Below are 16826 nucleotides of genomic sequence, written 5' to 3' on the forward strand. Positions count from 1 at the left end.
AGACATCTGGCCAGTGTGTCTGGGGCCGAGTCAGGAGGGCCATCCATCAACAGATAGAGTTGGGTGTCATCGGCATACTGATGGCAACCCAGCCCAAAACTCCAGACAAGCTGGGCGAGGGGGCGCATAAAGATGTTAAAAAGCATCGGGGAGAGTATCGCACCCTGAGGCACTCCACACACCAAGGAGTGGTGCGATGACAATTCCCCCCCAAGCGCCACCCTCTGTCCCCGACCAGAGAGAAACGAGCGCAGCCATTGAAGGACTGTGCCCTGGATCCCCACGTCGGCAAGGCGGTGGTCCAGGAGTTCGTGATCGACCATGTCGAAGGCTGCTGACAGAACTAGAAGAATCAGCAGCCCCGACCCGCCTCGATCCAGCTGCCTGCGGAGATCATCTGTTAGGGCGACCAGAGCCGTCTCGGTCCCATGACCAGCGCGGAAGCCGGACTGGAATGGATCCAGAGCCAATGTTTCATCCAGAAACCTACCAAGCTGTTCAGCAACCGCTCTCTCAATCACCTTACCCAGGAATGGAAGATTTGAAACCGGGCAGTAATTGGATAGATCTAAGGGATCTAATGATGTTTTCTTTAAGAGTGGACGCACCACTGCCTCCTTCAGTTCCCCTGGGAATATTCCGGTGCCAAGGGACAAATTGATGATATCCCCCAGGGGGGCCCGCACCTCGTCTGGACACGCTCTAATCAGCCATGACGGGCACGGGTCAAGAGGACAGGTGGTGGGCTTTCCAGCTTGGAGGAGTCTGTCCACATCGGCTGGAGATATCCGGTCAAAGTGGTCCAATACTGGACCCGAGGACAGTCGAGGGGATAGACATTTTGTGCAGCAGTATCCCATAAAAGTCCATTTGGGCAGGGAAATGAAGTCCTTAATTTGGGGAGGAGCTATAGCTGAGTGATAGCAAAGGTTCAGTCCTCAGCATCTGCAAGTAGGGCTGTGAAAGGCCTCTGCTTGCATCTCCAGAGAGCTGCTGCCAATCACTGTAGACCAGCCTTTCTCAACCTTGCATCCTGAGGTGTTGCCAGACTACAACCCCCATCATCCCTAGCTAGCAGGGCCCAGTGGTCAGGGATGATGGGAGTTGTATTCCAACAACATCTGGAGACCCGAGGTTGAGAAAGGCTGCTGTAGACCTGGGTTTCCCAATCTTGGGTCTCCAGCTGTTTTGGACTACAGTTTCCATCATCCCTGACCACTTGTCCTGCTAGCTAGGCATGATGGGAGTTGTAGCTCAAAAACAACTAGAGCCCCAAGTTTGGGAAACCCTGCTATGGACAATGCAGAGCTAGAAAGGTCAAAGATCAAAGGTCTGATTTAGTTCAAGGCAACTTCCTATGTTTTACCAGAAAAAAACATTCTTTCCTTTTACAATTAATAATTCAACTGTCTTCATAAAATAAACACCAACATGAAATAAAATATGCAGTTATATACTCCCAAAACCAGGAGCAATTGTAATTTAACAAGGCTAAACAATATTCAAACTTACATTATATATGTCGGGCTGCCATACGTCAATCGAAAATGTTGGGTTTTTTTGGTGTCTTTGTTAAGAAAAAGCTCAGCAACTTTACTTTTTGAAACATGATTCCAGTAGCTAATTTTCATTATCATTAAAATCTGCCAACCACTTTGAAGCTGCAAATACAATACTTTTTGATGGAATCAGTTCACACATTCAGCTGCCACTGACAGAGTATAGAGGAATCAAATTAACTCCAGGGATGTTTCAACCAACTCATTAATTCAGTTCTAAGACCATTAGAATAGTTCCGGTGATGGCAGCATGCAGGATACCAATGTTAAAGTATTTTAAAACTTATTGAGGAAGATTTGAGGAGTGAGGTTATTACCCTTCTACTACTTTCCACAACAGGTCACTCAACCATTTGCAGGTGACAGCAAAAACTGCAGAAAAACTAGCTGGGGCAATTAGAATAAGATCTGTTATTTGGTTATTGATGTAAGCCTCCAGAATGTATTTTGTATAGTTAAGGGTTTTTTCTATCTATCTTTCAGTGCACTGTATTTTATTTTATTGATATGGCTAGTCGTTAATGCAAATAAAGATGCTTCTTATGACTGCAGTGAATAGCTAACTCCTGAGTGGGTGTTCATTTAACAAAATCATTCATTTCTTCTTCTTTTAGCGTCTGGCTTCAGTGGGACTAGATGCCAAAAACACAGTCTGCATTTGGGAATGGAGGAAAGGAAAACTTCTTGCATCAGCTACTGGCCACTCAGACAGGGTAATCAGCTAATGCGTTTGGCATAAACGTTTTTTGTAATATTTCTGAAATATTTCTTGTAACCCTTTTTGTTGCACTGATGGAGCTGTTAACTCCCCCCCCCCCCATTAAGCTAATGCTCACAGAAATACAATATTATAATTTATTTATTATTTATTATTTATTGTTATTATGATATTTCGTGATATTATAGAGACAGGGAAATTAATAAGTGGAACTTCTGTGATAGGATCTCCCAACATTTTTTGAAAGCAACAACAGGGGCTGCTAATTTGATTGGAGAAGGGACACAGGCAGGGTGTATGTTTATCTTCCCCCTGTGCCATTTCCCTAATCAAGCATCCCCCTTCCATATTTCCAAGTTGCCATTAGCAGTGGCAGAGACTAGAGGAATCACAGCTAAAGCATCCCTATCAGATGACCATCCAACCTCTGCTTAAAAACCTCCAAAGAAGGAGAGTCCACTATGTTCCGAGGGAGTCAGATCCACTTGACAAAGAGCTCTGTCAGAAAGTTCTTTTTGACATTTAGCTGGAATCTCCTTTCTTGTAATTTGAATCCATTGGTTTAGATCCTACCCCCTGGAGCAGGAGAAAACAAGCTTGCTCCATCTTCCTTGTGACAGCCCTTTAGATACTTGAAGATGGCTATCATCTCCCCTTCTAGTCTCCTCTTTTCCAGGCTAAACATACCCAACTCCTTCAACCATTCCTCATATGATACATGCATTGTATCTCCCTGTTCCTCTCCAGTGGGACTTACTGAAGTCTTGTTCAGTTCCTTCAGCTGTGCTGTTACTAACTGTGTATTTACTGGCGTTTTCCAGCCATTGTCAGTTTTGCCGTCACATGTGTAGATTGTTTTTGACACTGAGGGATGGAGACATAAATGAAATTGAGGCAAACACTTGCCAAGAGGTTTGTATGCCTTACATGGTCTTCATGATGCTGTTTGTGCTTCCCATAAACATTTTTCATCCATATGGAAAGCCAGCTATATTCACGTATATTATTGGTAACAGAACGTTAGGACTTTTTAGAGAACCAGGCATATGTTTACTGAATTTATGACATATCTGATATGAATGCATGTGGTTTCTAATTTAGTGTAGCAGTTTTGAATATTTTTTGACAGATCTTTGATATTTCCTGGGACCCATATCAACCCAACAGAGTGGCTAGCTGTGGAGTGAAACATATCAAGGTAAATTGGTTTTGATGCTTTGCATTGCCAATGAAAGAAACTCTTTATAATTCCTTGGCATATTTTCTTTTACATTTTTTTTATGTTATGCAGCCAGCTCAGTGTGGCAAACTTCCAGAACTATTCAATATAAAGTGATTGCAGTGACGGACTGCTTATCAAGCAAAGCAGAAGGGACACATAGTATAGTTTAGGAAATATTTATTTCCTGCTTGGCTTGCTCTCTGCATTTTCCCCCAAGATGAATTGATTTAGAGTGAAGATTACTTGAACCAGCAATTTAAATAATCACCAAATGGAAAATGTTAAATTGCAATCATCAATTTTAATCAATTTTTCCATTTGTATTTCACTTTTTTCTCCAAGGCCATGTTTTCCTTGGCTGCTGTACCCAATTCCAACATATCAATTTACAATTAAATTCCATGTTGTTCTGTATTTCTCTTTGTTTCTCAGGGTAGCACTTGCATCTACTGATGTCCTCCCTCTCATGCACACACACACACTCACACACACGTATTTAAGCAATTATATTGCATAACATTTTTCAGTCTTATTAATTGAGCATAATTAGTTCTGCATTGGGGAACGGAAGCTGTAGCCAATCCTGCAGCCCAGCACGAAAACCAACTTGTCAGATTTTGTTGTCAAAGTCCAAAAGATGGGCCCCGATTAGCCTGTAGAATTCACTTCGTTTAAATGAGACACCCAAGACTGGATTAATGCAATATTCTAATACCACGTAAAGGTAAAGGGACCCCTGACCATTAGGTCCAGTCATGACCGAGTCTGGGGTTGCAGCGCTCATCTCGCTTTATTGGCCGAGGGAGCCGGTGTACAGCTTCCAGGTCATGTAGCCAGCATGACTAAACCGCTTCTGGTGAACCAGAGCAGCACACGGAAACGCCGTTTCCCTTCCTGCCAGAGCGGTACCTATTTATCTACTTGCACTTTGATGAGCTTTCGAACTGCTGGGTTGGCAGGAGCAGTTCGAGCAACGGGAGCTCACCCCGTCATGGGGATTCGAACCGCCAACCTTCTGATTGGCTCTGTGGTTACAGCAATATGGAATAGACAAGTGCTGTGCACACACCATCATTTTAAAGCGCATTTCAAGAACACACACCCAAGGAATCCTGGGGACCGTAGTTTGTTAATGGTGCTGAGAGGGGTAAACTCCAATTTCCAGTATTCTTTGCATGGAGAGAAATGTGCTTTAAATCTGTGGCATGGGCCAGTCAGGGGCGTAGCTATAGCTAGCTGCTCCAGCACCCAGAGTGGCGGAGGCGTGGCGTGGAGATCCGCCCCTGGGGCGCCACGGCGATTTGCGCACAGGGGTGGGACGGCAAGCTGTCCACGGAGTCCGCCTGGCAGACGCAAGCCCCATGCTGCCGTTTCGGGCAGCGCGGGGGGCTCCAGCCACTGTGTCACTCCCAGGAGAGATGCGTGGCTCGGACGCACTGCAGGCCAGGCCCCGTGGTAAGTGCCGCCCCCCGCAGTGTGCCTTTTTGTCACCCCCCTCAGGGATGACACGCAGAGCGGACCGCACACCCCGCACCCGCCTTCCTACGGCCCTGGTGCCAGTGACTCTTTACAGATTCAATTTTTTTGTCCACACTTACTTTACTAATTAAGGGATTTGGGTGGCACTGTGGGTTAAACCACAGAGCCTAGGGCTTGCCGATCAGAAGGTCGGCAGTTTGAATCCCCACGACGGGGTGAGCTCCCGTTGCTCAGTCCCTGCTCCTGCCAACCTAGCAGTTCGAAAGCACGTCAAAGTGCAAGTAGTTAAATAGGTACCACTCTGGCGGGAAGGTAAACGGCGTTTCCGTGTGCTGCTCTGGTTCGCCAGAAGCGGCTTAGTCATGCTGGCCACAGGACCCGGAAGCTGTACGCCGGCTCCCTCGGCCAATAAAGCGAGATGAGCACCACAACTCTAGAGTCGGCCACGACTGGACCTAATGGTCAGGGCTCCCTTTACCTTTACCTTTACTTTACTAACTATTACATGTAAGGAAGGATATAATTTTAAGTAAAATAGAATTTTCAAAATGTATAATTTCAGATTTGAGAAACAAACAGGCAAAAACTGTAGCATACTAGAAGCCCTGAATATATATATATATTTGGTCCTGGTGCTCAGGAGCAAGTTAGACATATTGCAGTTACTTCTCCTTAATTAAGTGGGTGTGAGGACCAAACTGATGTTTTTCTGCCAAGAGTCTTGCACCTCTAACATGGCACTGTGTTCAGATTGCTAAGGTGAGGCCTTAGCGGAAGAATTGCTGTTTGTTGTTCTCTGCAGGAAACTGAGCACCTGCTTTTATTATTTTGGCACCTGGGATCTGTAAAACCGGTGTCCTGATTAACCCAAGCAATCATCATTCAAGCCAAACAAACAACGGCATGCCAGAATTGTCTGAAGGCAATCAGCTATCCAATCTGGCAGGGCTATACGTAAATTGCTTTTGAAACTCTCTGATATTAGAGATGCTGTTATCTGGAGGAATTATCTTTCACATTTGGTGAAAGAAATTTTTTAACCCTTGCAAACCCTTTTTAGTTTATTTTAACTGTATCAGCCTGCAAAGGAAGACCCCCTTAAAGTCCTTTCTGGAAATGCAGTTAATGGCAGAGTTCAGAAAGACTCCATTTTAACATAAAAAATAGATTTTATTGATATTATGTTCTCAAAACATTGGCAAACTTAAGAACACGTTTGATTGTTTGTTTGTCCATAATGACACCCAAACCTGGCCCCTTCTACTATTATTATTGTTTTGAGTTTGTGGGTGCAAGAAATCCGTAATCCCTTGATTTAGTATTAGAATTTAATCAATGCTTGTAGAGTTAAACTGGAAGTCTGACTCTTAATAGCTGGACTCCACTTGCTGTGTTCAAAAGATCACCTGAGAGATGGGCTGTTAACAGAGAACAAAGATTGTGAGCAGAGAGGCAAAAAGAGAAGATTGCAAATGCCGATAGAAATCATGCAAAGGTCACCAGTTGCATGCGTGTCCTTAACATTTACTGATCCACTAACATTAAGGCAGGTGATACATGATAGGGCCGTGAAGCAATGGAGCGGTTAAAATAATGGATTTATCCTTCACCTTCATACCCTTTCATACAATTTTTTTCCTTTAGTTCTGCGTGGTTGCTATTAATTACTTATTTATTATTGCTTTCACCATTGTCTAAATCTGATTTTTATCTCTACCATGTGATTTTATGCTCTTCCTGCATGTTTTGTTGTTAATACGTGTTTTTTGTGTGTGTGTTTATGTATTTTAATGGGTTTATTTGTTCAAAGCATTTTTAAAAGCCCACATTTCAACTGACTGGGCTCCCAGAGTGGCTTATGCATGTAGGCCACCCTGATAATTCACATAAAGTAAGCGGAAGCAACTGGGCCTCTTGCAAGGTTCTCAAGCAACGTGGAGATATGTTCTGCCTTTAGGATGATCTCAGATCATGAGTCTCGCAGACTCCTTTTTGTACTTTGCGTTGTAGTTTTGGACGCTTTGCGGAAATGCCTTGACAGCCAAAAGAGGAATATTTGGTAAAACAGGAGACTTGCAAACTATCCTCTGTTTGTCCTGCGCAAAAGATGACGTCACATACTCTGGTGCTTTAAACGGAGACATCTACGTCTGGAAAGGGCTTACCTTAGCCCGCACAATTCAAGGAGCTCATGGTGTAAGTTGCCTTCTACTTTCTCGGTTCTGTTTTGTGAAAATAACGAAGCGTCTTCCCTGAATTCGCTCTGAAGCACCACAGAGGCCCTTCGGGAAGGAGAGCCAGTGTGGTGTAGTGGTTAAGAGCGGTAGACTCGTAATCTGGTGAACCGGGTTCGCGTCTCCGCTCCTCCACATGCAGCTGCTGGGTGACCTTGGGCCAGTCACAATTCTCTGAAGTCTCTCAGCCCCACTCACCTCACAGAGTGTTTGTTGTGAGGGAGGAAGGGAAAGGAGAATGTTAGCCGCTTTGAGACTCCTTTGGGTAGTGATAAAGCGGGGTATCAAATCCAAACTCTTCTTCTTCTTCTTCATTAATCCAGTAGGTTTTATATTCTGAATTAAGACTGTGCTGAAATCCTACCTTTGTCTCTGGTTCTCAAAAGCTTTCTCCCCTGTGAAAAGAGGCGCATTTCCAACTGCTTTTTTGTGCAGGTGTGTGTGTGAAACTTCTCCAAAATTTTCAGGAGCAGGTTGCCACATACCGTATTTTTTGCACCATAACACTCACTTTTTTCCTCCTAGAAAGTAAGGGGAAATTTCTGTGCGTGTTATGGAGGAAATGCCTACGGGTGGCATGCCTACGGATTTTCCTCCTCTAAAAACTATGTGCGTGTTATGGTCAGGTGCGTGTTATAGAGCAAAAAATACGGTATTTTACAGAATTTTACCAGGAAACGCAGCAAGTGAGAAGCTGCAGAGAGAGCATCACACCACTTCCTGAGCACCACTCATGACTTGGGAGTGCTTCAGTGCAGCAGCTTCCATCACCCATCATCCAGCTCACCATTGGTCAGGAGGACTGGGACCTTTGGGAGTAGGAACTTAGCAACATCTGGGGGTACCACGGTGGCAAACCCTGGATGAGGCTGTTGTTTGTTAACAAAAAAAGAAGTTAGGTTTTCTGTGTGGAGGTCCTGACTTATAAATCATGCTAAGGGAGGTGTTCACTTGGCGACCATCACATGATAAACGTGATCATGTTCATTATTCGCTCCTCCACTTATGCAAAGGTTCTGCCTCTGACCGCTGATATATGGTGGAATCATCAAATCATTGGGTTTATATGAACAATGGGAGTTTCATAGGAAAAACAAGCTGATGTGAAGCCAACCTAAGTGTGATGACGTTTAAGCCCTTGCAAACAGGTTTGGGCTTTGAAATGCCTTTTCTTAAAAATCCAGTTCAAGTATGTATGTTGTTCATTTGCAGGCTGGCATTTTTAGCATGTATGCATGTGAAGAAGGTTTTGCCACCGGTGGGAGAGATGGCTGCATTCGACTGTGGGACACTGTTTTTAAGCCAATAACTAAAATTGATCTCAGGGAAAATGAACAAGGCTACAAAGGTAATGAAAATACTTTTTACGCAACTCTATGTTTCTATGATTCTATGAAATTATTTGTAATGTATTTAATGCAATACAAAACATGAATATTTTTGTTCTTTTTCTCTTCCTCCGAGTTTGAATTTAATCCTTATTGCTGTGATCCTGAGGAGGCAGTGGAATACATACAAGAGTTAGCACATCTGCCCTTCAGATTTTGCCTTTCCCCCCACAATTGTAGCTTACGGCACTACCTCTTACCCAAGTGAAGCACAACCAATTCCTTCGTTTCATGTTGGGTGGTACTACAGAATAATTGGAGGTGGCAAAATGAATGGGTATAGCATTTGGATTGCAGATTGCGATGTGTGTGTGTGTGTTACTCTGATACTCACACTGCCTTAACAGACAACGTAGGAAGCTGCCTTAATGCAGGTCAGAATATTTGTCTACCAAGCCCAGTATTTCTGGGCCAGCTTCAGCTTTGAGGGGGTCCAGAGAAAGCTGCTCTCTTGTAGAGTCTCCTCCATAGTTGGTAACCCCTCGTGGGATTACCTTGTGGCAGTGCAGGACAATACTTAGCAGCAGCAGCACTCTTCATGATTGCATCTAGCAATGCTATCTGTGGGAGTATTATGGGATATGATGTCATATTCTGGTCCATTGCTGGATCCCACAGAAAAGGAGTCAAGGCTGGACAGAAGTTTCAGGACCATGGATAGCTCCTAGTGAGCAACTTGACTAGCACTGGCTAGTGGCTTCTTTTCTAGCAAGTGTTACAGACTGAGGTGCTTGTGTGAAGATGCTCTAAGTGTTAGTTTCTGTTTATGCCACTGTGCAGTGCTTGGAGTCACAAGACTCTGTTTTGCATTCCAGAGATTCCAGGCTGTTGGAAGTCTCATGGAAGACGGGAGATGAATGTGATGTTACTGGTTTCCTGTTTGTTCCTTTGTTTTCCAGTTGCTCTCTGCTTTCACAGAGAGAGCATGTATATCTCTTTTCTGTCTGCGTAGTTAGAAATAAAACCTAGCAATGTAGCTCAGACTTCTTGTCTCTTCTGCTGCTTTGATACTCTGCTGAATGGGGAACGTGCCTGGAGCCTTATCAAAGGCTCAGGTCGTTAATCATCATCGGAGGAAATTCCGAAGGCTCGACCAGGGGAGTAGCTCAGTCATAGCGGACATTCTGACACTAAGTTGTGGGCACCCTGAAAGGTTCCAGCTGGAAACAGGACACTTGACTGGATGGATCCCAGTCTGATCCAAAGAGTTCTTAGGTTGTAAGTCCCACGTATCTCAATGGAGTGAACTTTCCTTCCAGAAATATGTGTGCGAAATTATGCTTGGCATAAAATTCTTTCCTAATAGCTTCCTAGAATACCATTGTACTGTCACACACAAAAAGATTTTCTTGCCCCTGCTACCTGAAAATGCTAGAGATCTTCTCCATTCATTTGTTTTAGTGTCACTCGCCTCCAGTATGATGGCAATGTGGCCCCATTTATGCTTCTATAAATAGTGATTTTGATGCTATTTATGCCATTGTATTTTTGTAGTTAGTGGTTTGTCCTTTAAATTATTTCTCCGTATAACTTCTCTGCAGGATCTCCTTTGCAGACACAGTTTGAGCTTCATCAGTGTTAACAGCAGTAAATCCATAGAAATGGGCACTGACATTTCTCCGAGGTTGAAGCACCTGTGTACTCGGTGTGTAAGAGGACCTCAAAATGATGGGGATAAAAATAGCCACAGCCAATTAAGAGATATAGCTGGGAACCACAAATCAGAATAAAGTTGCAAAGCTATCTTCCTAACCCTTATCCTTCTATACATTCCACATAACAGAGATTTCAGAAGTCACAGACAATAGGATCTCTCGGGTGGTGCAAAGAAATAGGTACAAAAGCACAGAAGGCAACATGGAGACACAGCAGAGATGAAATGGAGATTGAGGGACAATAGCAAGCTAGCTTCATAGTACAATGCATTGCAAGTGGGGCGAATCCCCTAAGCCAATCAGGTGTACAATCTAGAATCTTCTAGCACTTGAATATATATGTGCTCCCACACAGCTGAGATCACTTTCTAGTTAGTCTCTGGCTTTGAAGCACCGTAGCACGAGATAACACAGGCACTTCAACCCAATGATCTCATCCTAGTTACTCTAATGTTTCTGTTAGGATATAGTTCCATTCCACCTTAAAAGCATATAGGCATGATGTTTGTGTATCACATGCCTGTTTACTCCCAGCACAGTCTGCTGGGAACTTCCATTGTATGTTGCTTTTGTATTTTGGCTGTTTTGCTGGACACGAAGGCAAGCAGTCATGTTTTCCTTTGTTCCCGAACTACGCTGAATAAATGCTGTAAATATGTTCTGTCTTCCTCTTCCGTTGTGGATGATTTATACACTCTGCTGACAGAGTGTGCACAGGTCTTGGAACGTATCTGAGGCTCGTGTCACTGACTGACTGATGCTGTTCCACGGGAGACTGGTGATCATCTGGAGCCAGTTGGGGGCCTGCCTGATGCCCCCGTCTCCCCAGCAGTATCCTCTTCTCACAAAGGCCAGCTTTCGCCCAGAGACCTAAGCGAGGAAACCATTTTCTCAAGAACCTCCAACTAATTAATTGACCTAAGAAGCAGGGGCGGAGGAAGGGGGTGCGGTAGGGGCTGGGGGCCCTGGGTGTCACCACTGAGGGGGTGACAAAATGCCGGGCGACACTCACCGACGTGCCTGCAGTGCGCCCAAGCCACTCGTCTCTCCTGGGAGACACATGGTGGCTTAGGCGAGCACAGGCTCTGCGGTGCCCAAATGGTCCACCCACTGCCTCTCCCTCAGCTGTAGGGTGGCTGAGTGGGTGGGACGCCCCGCAGAGCTTTCCTGCCCTGGCTGGCCCAACCCTCGGGTGGCTGGCCCCATCCCTGGGGCACAGGGCACGCATGCCACCCCAGGCGCCCGATTGGCTTGCTCCACCGCTGCTAAGAAGACAATATCAGATGAATATATTTGGAATCAGAGGGGCGTTTTCATCATTTATTTGTTTTGGTTTTTCAAAATAAGCCTTGTTCTTTAGCTAATAAGCAAATTCTGCAAGATCTGTAGACAGTCAAATATTGCATAGGTGCGTGTATAAGGTTATGTTTGAATAAATGGGTGTGTGGGTGATTTTTCTTCAGAAGACGCTGACTTGGTCATTCCTGTGGTGTTTCAAGGAACCTATGAATATATCAATAAGAAACGCCCCATAGTAAATTTGGATGAGTCACTTGAACTCAGCCCAGATTTATTAAAAGATGTATTTGTTGGCATGGACAGAGTGAGGATGTTGTGTTGTGCTTTGAAACATTGCAAAAGATTCCTACAACCGTTATTTTGTCTGAAGACCCTACAAGGTCAAAAGCAGTGTAACAGATAATATATTTTCCAGCTTCTTTCCAGCCCTTATCTAAGGAAGAAAACTTTGTTATTTCCCAGTAACTCCAGGTCTTAAAGCCCGGCTGAATCAGTTTAACTGAGGAAAACCAAGCACATTTGGGGGTATAGCTCATAGGGGTGGGTGCAGAAAATGTTTCAGGAAAAGTGATGCCATATGTATTTCATTCCTACACAAACACGTGTGTGTGTGTGTGTCCACATATATACCTGTATTTATATATGTGGTTGTGTGTGTAAGAGAGAGAGAATGAGAGAGTGGGGAATGACAAAGCTAATTTCTAGGGTAAGAATCACATAAAAACATGTGGACTATCCTTTTGTTTTAGAGCAGTTCCAGTTTCCATAAACAGTGGTACCTTGGGATGCGAACGGGTTCCGTTTCGGAGCCCTGTTCGCTTCCTGAACATAACGTAAGACGCGTCTGCGCGGGTCACGTTTCGCCGCTTCCGCGCATGCGTGCGACGTCATTTTGACTGTGCATGCGCGAGCGGCGAAACCCGGAAATAACGTGCTCCGTTACTTCCGGGTCGCCGCGGAGCGCAACCCGAAAGTGCTCAACCTGAAGCGTATTTATCCCGAGGTATGACTTTTACAATTGTCAGGAGAGCGACGGTCACCACAATTATGGAGGGGCAAAAATCTTCCCTTCAGAATGATAGGCAGCAGTAGGAGGCCATCATTTATTTATAAATGCCATTTACCCCTAATGTGCTGCTTGTAAAGGCATGTCAGTTAGCCTCCCACTGGGGGTCTAGAACGCATTCCAGCCTTGAAGGAAGTTAAAATCTTTTTAGCTTAAGGGGGGGGGGAGTCTCATTAGGGGTTCATCAAATTAATGCCATTTATTAGCCATTGATTCTGCGTAGAGAACATTTGGAGAGAAGCAAAGAGGGCAAAGAAAATTGCAGCACACAGATGTAGAGGTATAAACTATTAATGCTAATTGGCTCATTGATACAGAATTCCACTTGCAGAGAATTCTGCAGATGCACTTTGGCTCCTTTTGTATCCATGAAGGGGGGGGAGTTACGTGCCCCATGGCGCTGTGGTCTAAACCCCTGAGCCTCTTGGGCTTGCCAATCAGAAGGTCGGCAATTCGAATCCCTGTGACGGTGTGAGCTCCCTTTGCTTGGTCCTAGCTCCTGCCAGCCTAGCCGTTCGAAAGCATGCCAAAAAGTGCAAGTAGATAAATAGGTACCGCTCCGGCGGGAATGTCTGTGTAAGTGCCTATGCAAATGTCCTGAAAACACCAGAAAAGTTTTGTATTCCAAGTTCTCAAGCCCAGGAGGTCTGGAGACAACCTGTTCCGGTCAGGGTTGCACTCCCTTAGAAGAAGATGCTTCATATTTTGCGGATACTCCACGATCCAGCATTGTCACTGGAGGGCAAAGTTTCCTCAATGGTGAGGAGTTCCTGTTTCCAGCCCCATCTGATTTGCCAGGTATATAGCTGCTTTTTGGCAGAAATGACTTGGCTCTAAGTGTGGCTACTCTTGAAGACAACTTGGCAACTTCAACTGGTTCAAAATGCAGTGGCCAGATTATTGACTAGGCTTAGGTTTAGAACTCATGTAACTTCCCTTCCAACTGCTTTGGCTGCCTGTTCATTTCCAGGTGCAATTTAAGATGTTCACGCTAGTGTTTAAAGCCCTAAACACCTTCGGCTCCAAACATCTGAGAGCACATGCCAAAGAAGGATAGAACTTTCTTTATGTACGCCACAACAGCAGCAAGAATACTGATCGCAAAATATTGGAAGACACAAGATCTACCCACCCGGGAAGAATGGCAGATGAAGGTGATGGATCTCATGGAAATGGCGGAAATGACTGGCAGAATCTGGGACCAGGGAGAAGAGTCGGTGGAAGAAGATTGGAAGAAATTTAAAGCTTATGTACAGAAACATAGCAAAATTGAGGAAGTTTAGAAGGAGGCTGGAATGTAGTTATATGACTTTTGCATAAATAACATAAAGGACTTAAGTCAAATAGATTGTTGAAGGAAATGAGGAAAGGTAAAATTATATTATGTCAAGATAAATTAATGGATAAAAATTGGGGAAAGATGGAAAGGATTTGCTGAATAGCTAATTGAAGCAGAATACAAAAAAGGGAGGTGTGAGGAGGTCAAAGAAACAAATGAAGTTAAGTTATGGAAGGTTTATTGTATTTTTGTGTATTTTTTCTTTTTCTTTTTTTTATGTCTGACTGTTTTTATTTTTTCTGATGTTTTTGATGTAGTCCCCCCCCTTCTGTTCTATTTTTAAAACTTTAATAAATATTATTATTTTTTAAAAAAATCTGAGAGCACAGAAGCTCTTGGGTATTAAGATCAGCAGGGAAGGCCCTCGTGGTAATTCTCCCACCCTTGGCAGTTCAGGAGGGTGGTGACTCAGAATAGGGGCCGTCCCTAAAGTTAGGAAACTCTGTCTACACAGAAGTGTGTGGCACCTTCACAGAGTAGTGTCCAGGATCAGTTCTGAGTTGTGAGACCACATCTTGTTGGGATGCTGCCGGGAGTCCTGGGCAATTGGCAGGCACCCAGCTGGCTCTAGCCACCGGCCGGCAGCCGGGCGATACTCCGGTTCTCAGGACAGCATCAAAACTGCGACTCAAGCCTCAGATACCTTTAGAGACTCTGAGCACGCAAACCAGCAGAGATAAGAACTCTTTGCAGCAGAAGAGGCGGACAGAGATGTGTAAGCAGTATTTACAGGCATTTTATTCAGCATAGTTCAGGAACAAAGGAAAACATGTCTGCTTCTTTTCGTCTCTACCAAAATAGCAGCAATACAAAAGCTATATTCAAACTGAAGTTCCCAGCAGATCTGTGCTGGAAGTAAACAGGCATGTGACACACAACAGTCATGCCTGTACCCTTTTAAGGTGGAACGGAACTATATCCTAACATCCTCCCCCTTTCCGTGTAACCTGTAGTACCTGTGGTTCAACCCTCTGTACATAAACCTTAAGTTGTTCTCTGTTAACAGTCTTAGACAACAGATCTGCAGGAATTTCGTTTCCTGGCATGTAGGACACCTGAATGAGTCCTTTCTGAACTATATCCTAACAATCTTTAGAGGGAGTGAACCCCCCCTGAAAACAATCTGAGCACATAATTCTGGGTTAACGAGAGAAAGCTGGAACCTTCATGCCTAGCTTGAGGAATGGGAGACAGTTCTTGCATTCATGACCAGCTTGTGGCCTTCCTGAGTCATCTGGTTGGCTGTTATAGAAGCAGGATGCTGGGCTGAATTAGGTCCTTAGGCTGAACTAGCCAGGCTCTTCATATGTGAAAGATTTTTCAGAGTCTGAACCAGGAATTAATATTAGACCATGCCATATAGTGACTTAATCCCCATGAAACATAGCGAACCTGTAGTTTGATCGAAGAATGAGATTAAAGTCAGTTTTATTTTCGTATTTTTGGAAGCAGGGCACATCTGTTTATTGTACAGTAGAAGAGAGCTTTATCTGACAAAACAGATTGCAAGCCTGCCAGCAGCGAGAATTAACTGTTCTGTAGTGTTCATCCGTATGCACTTTGTTAACATAGTCAGTGATGGTAAACTGGAGAGAGAAAAAGACCGATATCTGATTCGTATCAGATAAAATACCTCTCAATTAAGAGTGCTTAATAAAGAACGGCGTGTGCATTTACATAAATTAACCTTTGGCTACTACACAAGCTGAATAATGGAAAGAATGATGTTTTGTGAACAGGTGTCAGCAGTTACCTAAAAAAAATTAAAATGTGTGTGTGCCGAATCAGAAAATCAGCATCTGAAATGAGGTCTTTCCACCTTGCGACCCATGGAGAGATATGTAGTACACCAATTGGTACTTTCTGGCCTCCTGGGCCCTGTTTTTTGCAGACCCTGGCAGGCAGGCCTTAACAAGCCCCAGGTGAGCTGCCTTTCATTTTTGATAGACAGCACTGGACTTGGCAGTTGTGAGCTTGTCCATGCTACCATTTGCCCTGCTGCATCCCCACGGGAAAACTGTCTTATTTACTGCTGAATCAGAGCAAATGTCCATCAGATTTTCCACGGACTGATGTTTGCTCCGATTCAGCAGTAAAGAGAGGGTTTCCCTGGGGGAAAAGCAGCGGGGCAAACAGAAGACTGCTCAGAACCGTGCCTAGAAATCATGAGACAAGCAGGAAACAAGTGGCTTTACATTATTATGCATGGACTCCCATTAACCAAAACCTCACGTAAGCTGCAAGTTACCTATATTCTTATTCATTGTACTGTTATGAGCTGTGCTGAATACCAACTGAAGGAACACTGGCCCACTGGCAGGAGTTGATCACGGTGAGGGTTTGCCAAGTGTGCCTTCCTCTTAGCACGTTTTCCCCTTTCATCCTGAGTTCAAGGCAACCCTAACTTAAAGGCTTAACTTTCACCGGATCATGGCACAATGGATCAGTGTGTCTTGCTGTTGACCAGAAGGTTGGTGGTTTGAGCCCACCTGGGACGGCTGTGGGCCAGAGGGTCCCTTCCAGCTCTATGATTCTACGTCCTATATAAACAGACTGATAGCCAGCCATCGTCATTATATATATATATATATATATATATATATATATATATATATATATATATATAAATCATATCATTTTCAACAATAATTAAACATACTTTTACACCTTATACAATCTTTTTTGACTTCCATCAATCACATCTGAAAATTTTCCAATCTAATCACTTAATATACATTTCTTACTTTCACTATTACATTTAAATCTCATAATTAATACCTTTAATCTTTCTCTATTTTGCAATGTTTCATATATTTCTCCTTACAAAACTTCTTATAGTCCTATTAGCATAGTTTGTTGATTACAGT

General features: G+C 44.0%; 1 protein-coding gene across 3 annotated transcripts in view; it reads left to right on the top strand.

Moving 5' to 3' along the window:
- Positions 1-16826, top strand: part of EML6 (EMAP like 6) — a 169371-nt gene that overhangs the window by 56233 nt on the left and 96312 nt on the right. For all 3 annotated transcript variants that reach the window (XM_053383652.1, XM_053383655.1, XM_053383654.1), the window contains exons 4-7: positions 2174-2272; positions 3407-3475; positions 6989-7174; positions 8425-8560. In XM_053383652.1, coding sequence (XP_053239627.1) covers positions 2174-2272; positions 3407-3475; positions 6989-7174; positions 8425-8560 — 490 coding nt within the window. The remainder of the gene's footprint in view (positions 1-2173; positions 2273-3406; positions 3476-6988; positions 7175-8424; positions 8561-16826) is intronic.

The sequence above is a fragment of the Podarcis raffonei genome, chromosome 3 (genome assembly GCF_027172205.1).
Source record: "Podarcis raffonei isolate rPodRaf1 chromosome 3, rPodRaf1.pri, whole genome shotgun sequence".
Classification (NCBI taxonomy): domain Eukaryota; kingdom Metazoa; phylum Chordata; class Lepidosauria; order Squamata; family Lacertidae; genus Podarcis; species Podarcis raffonei.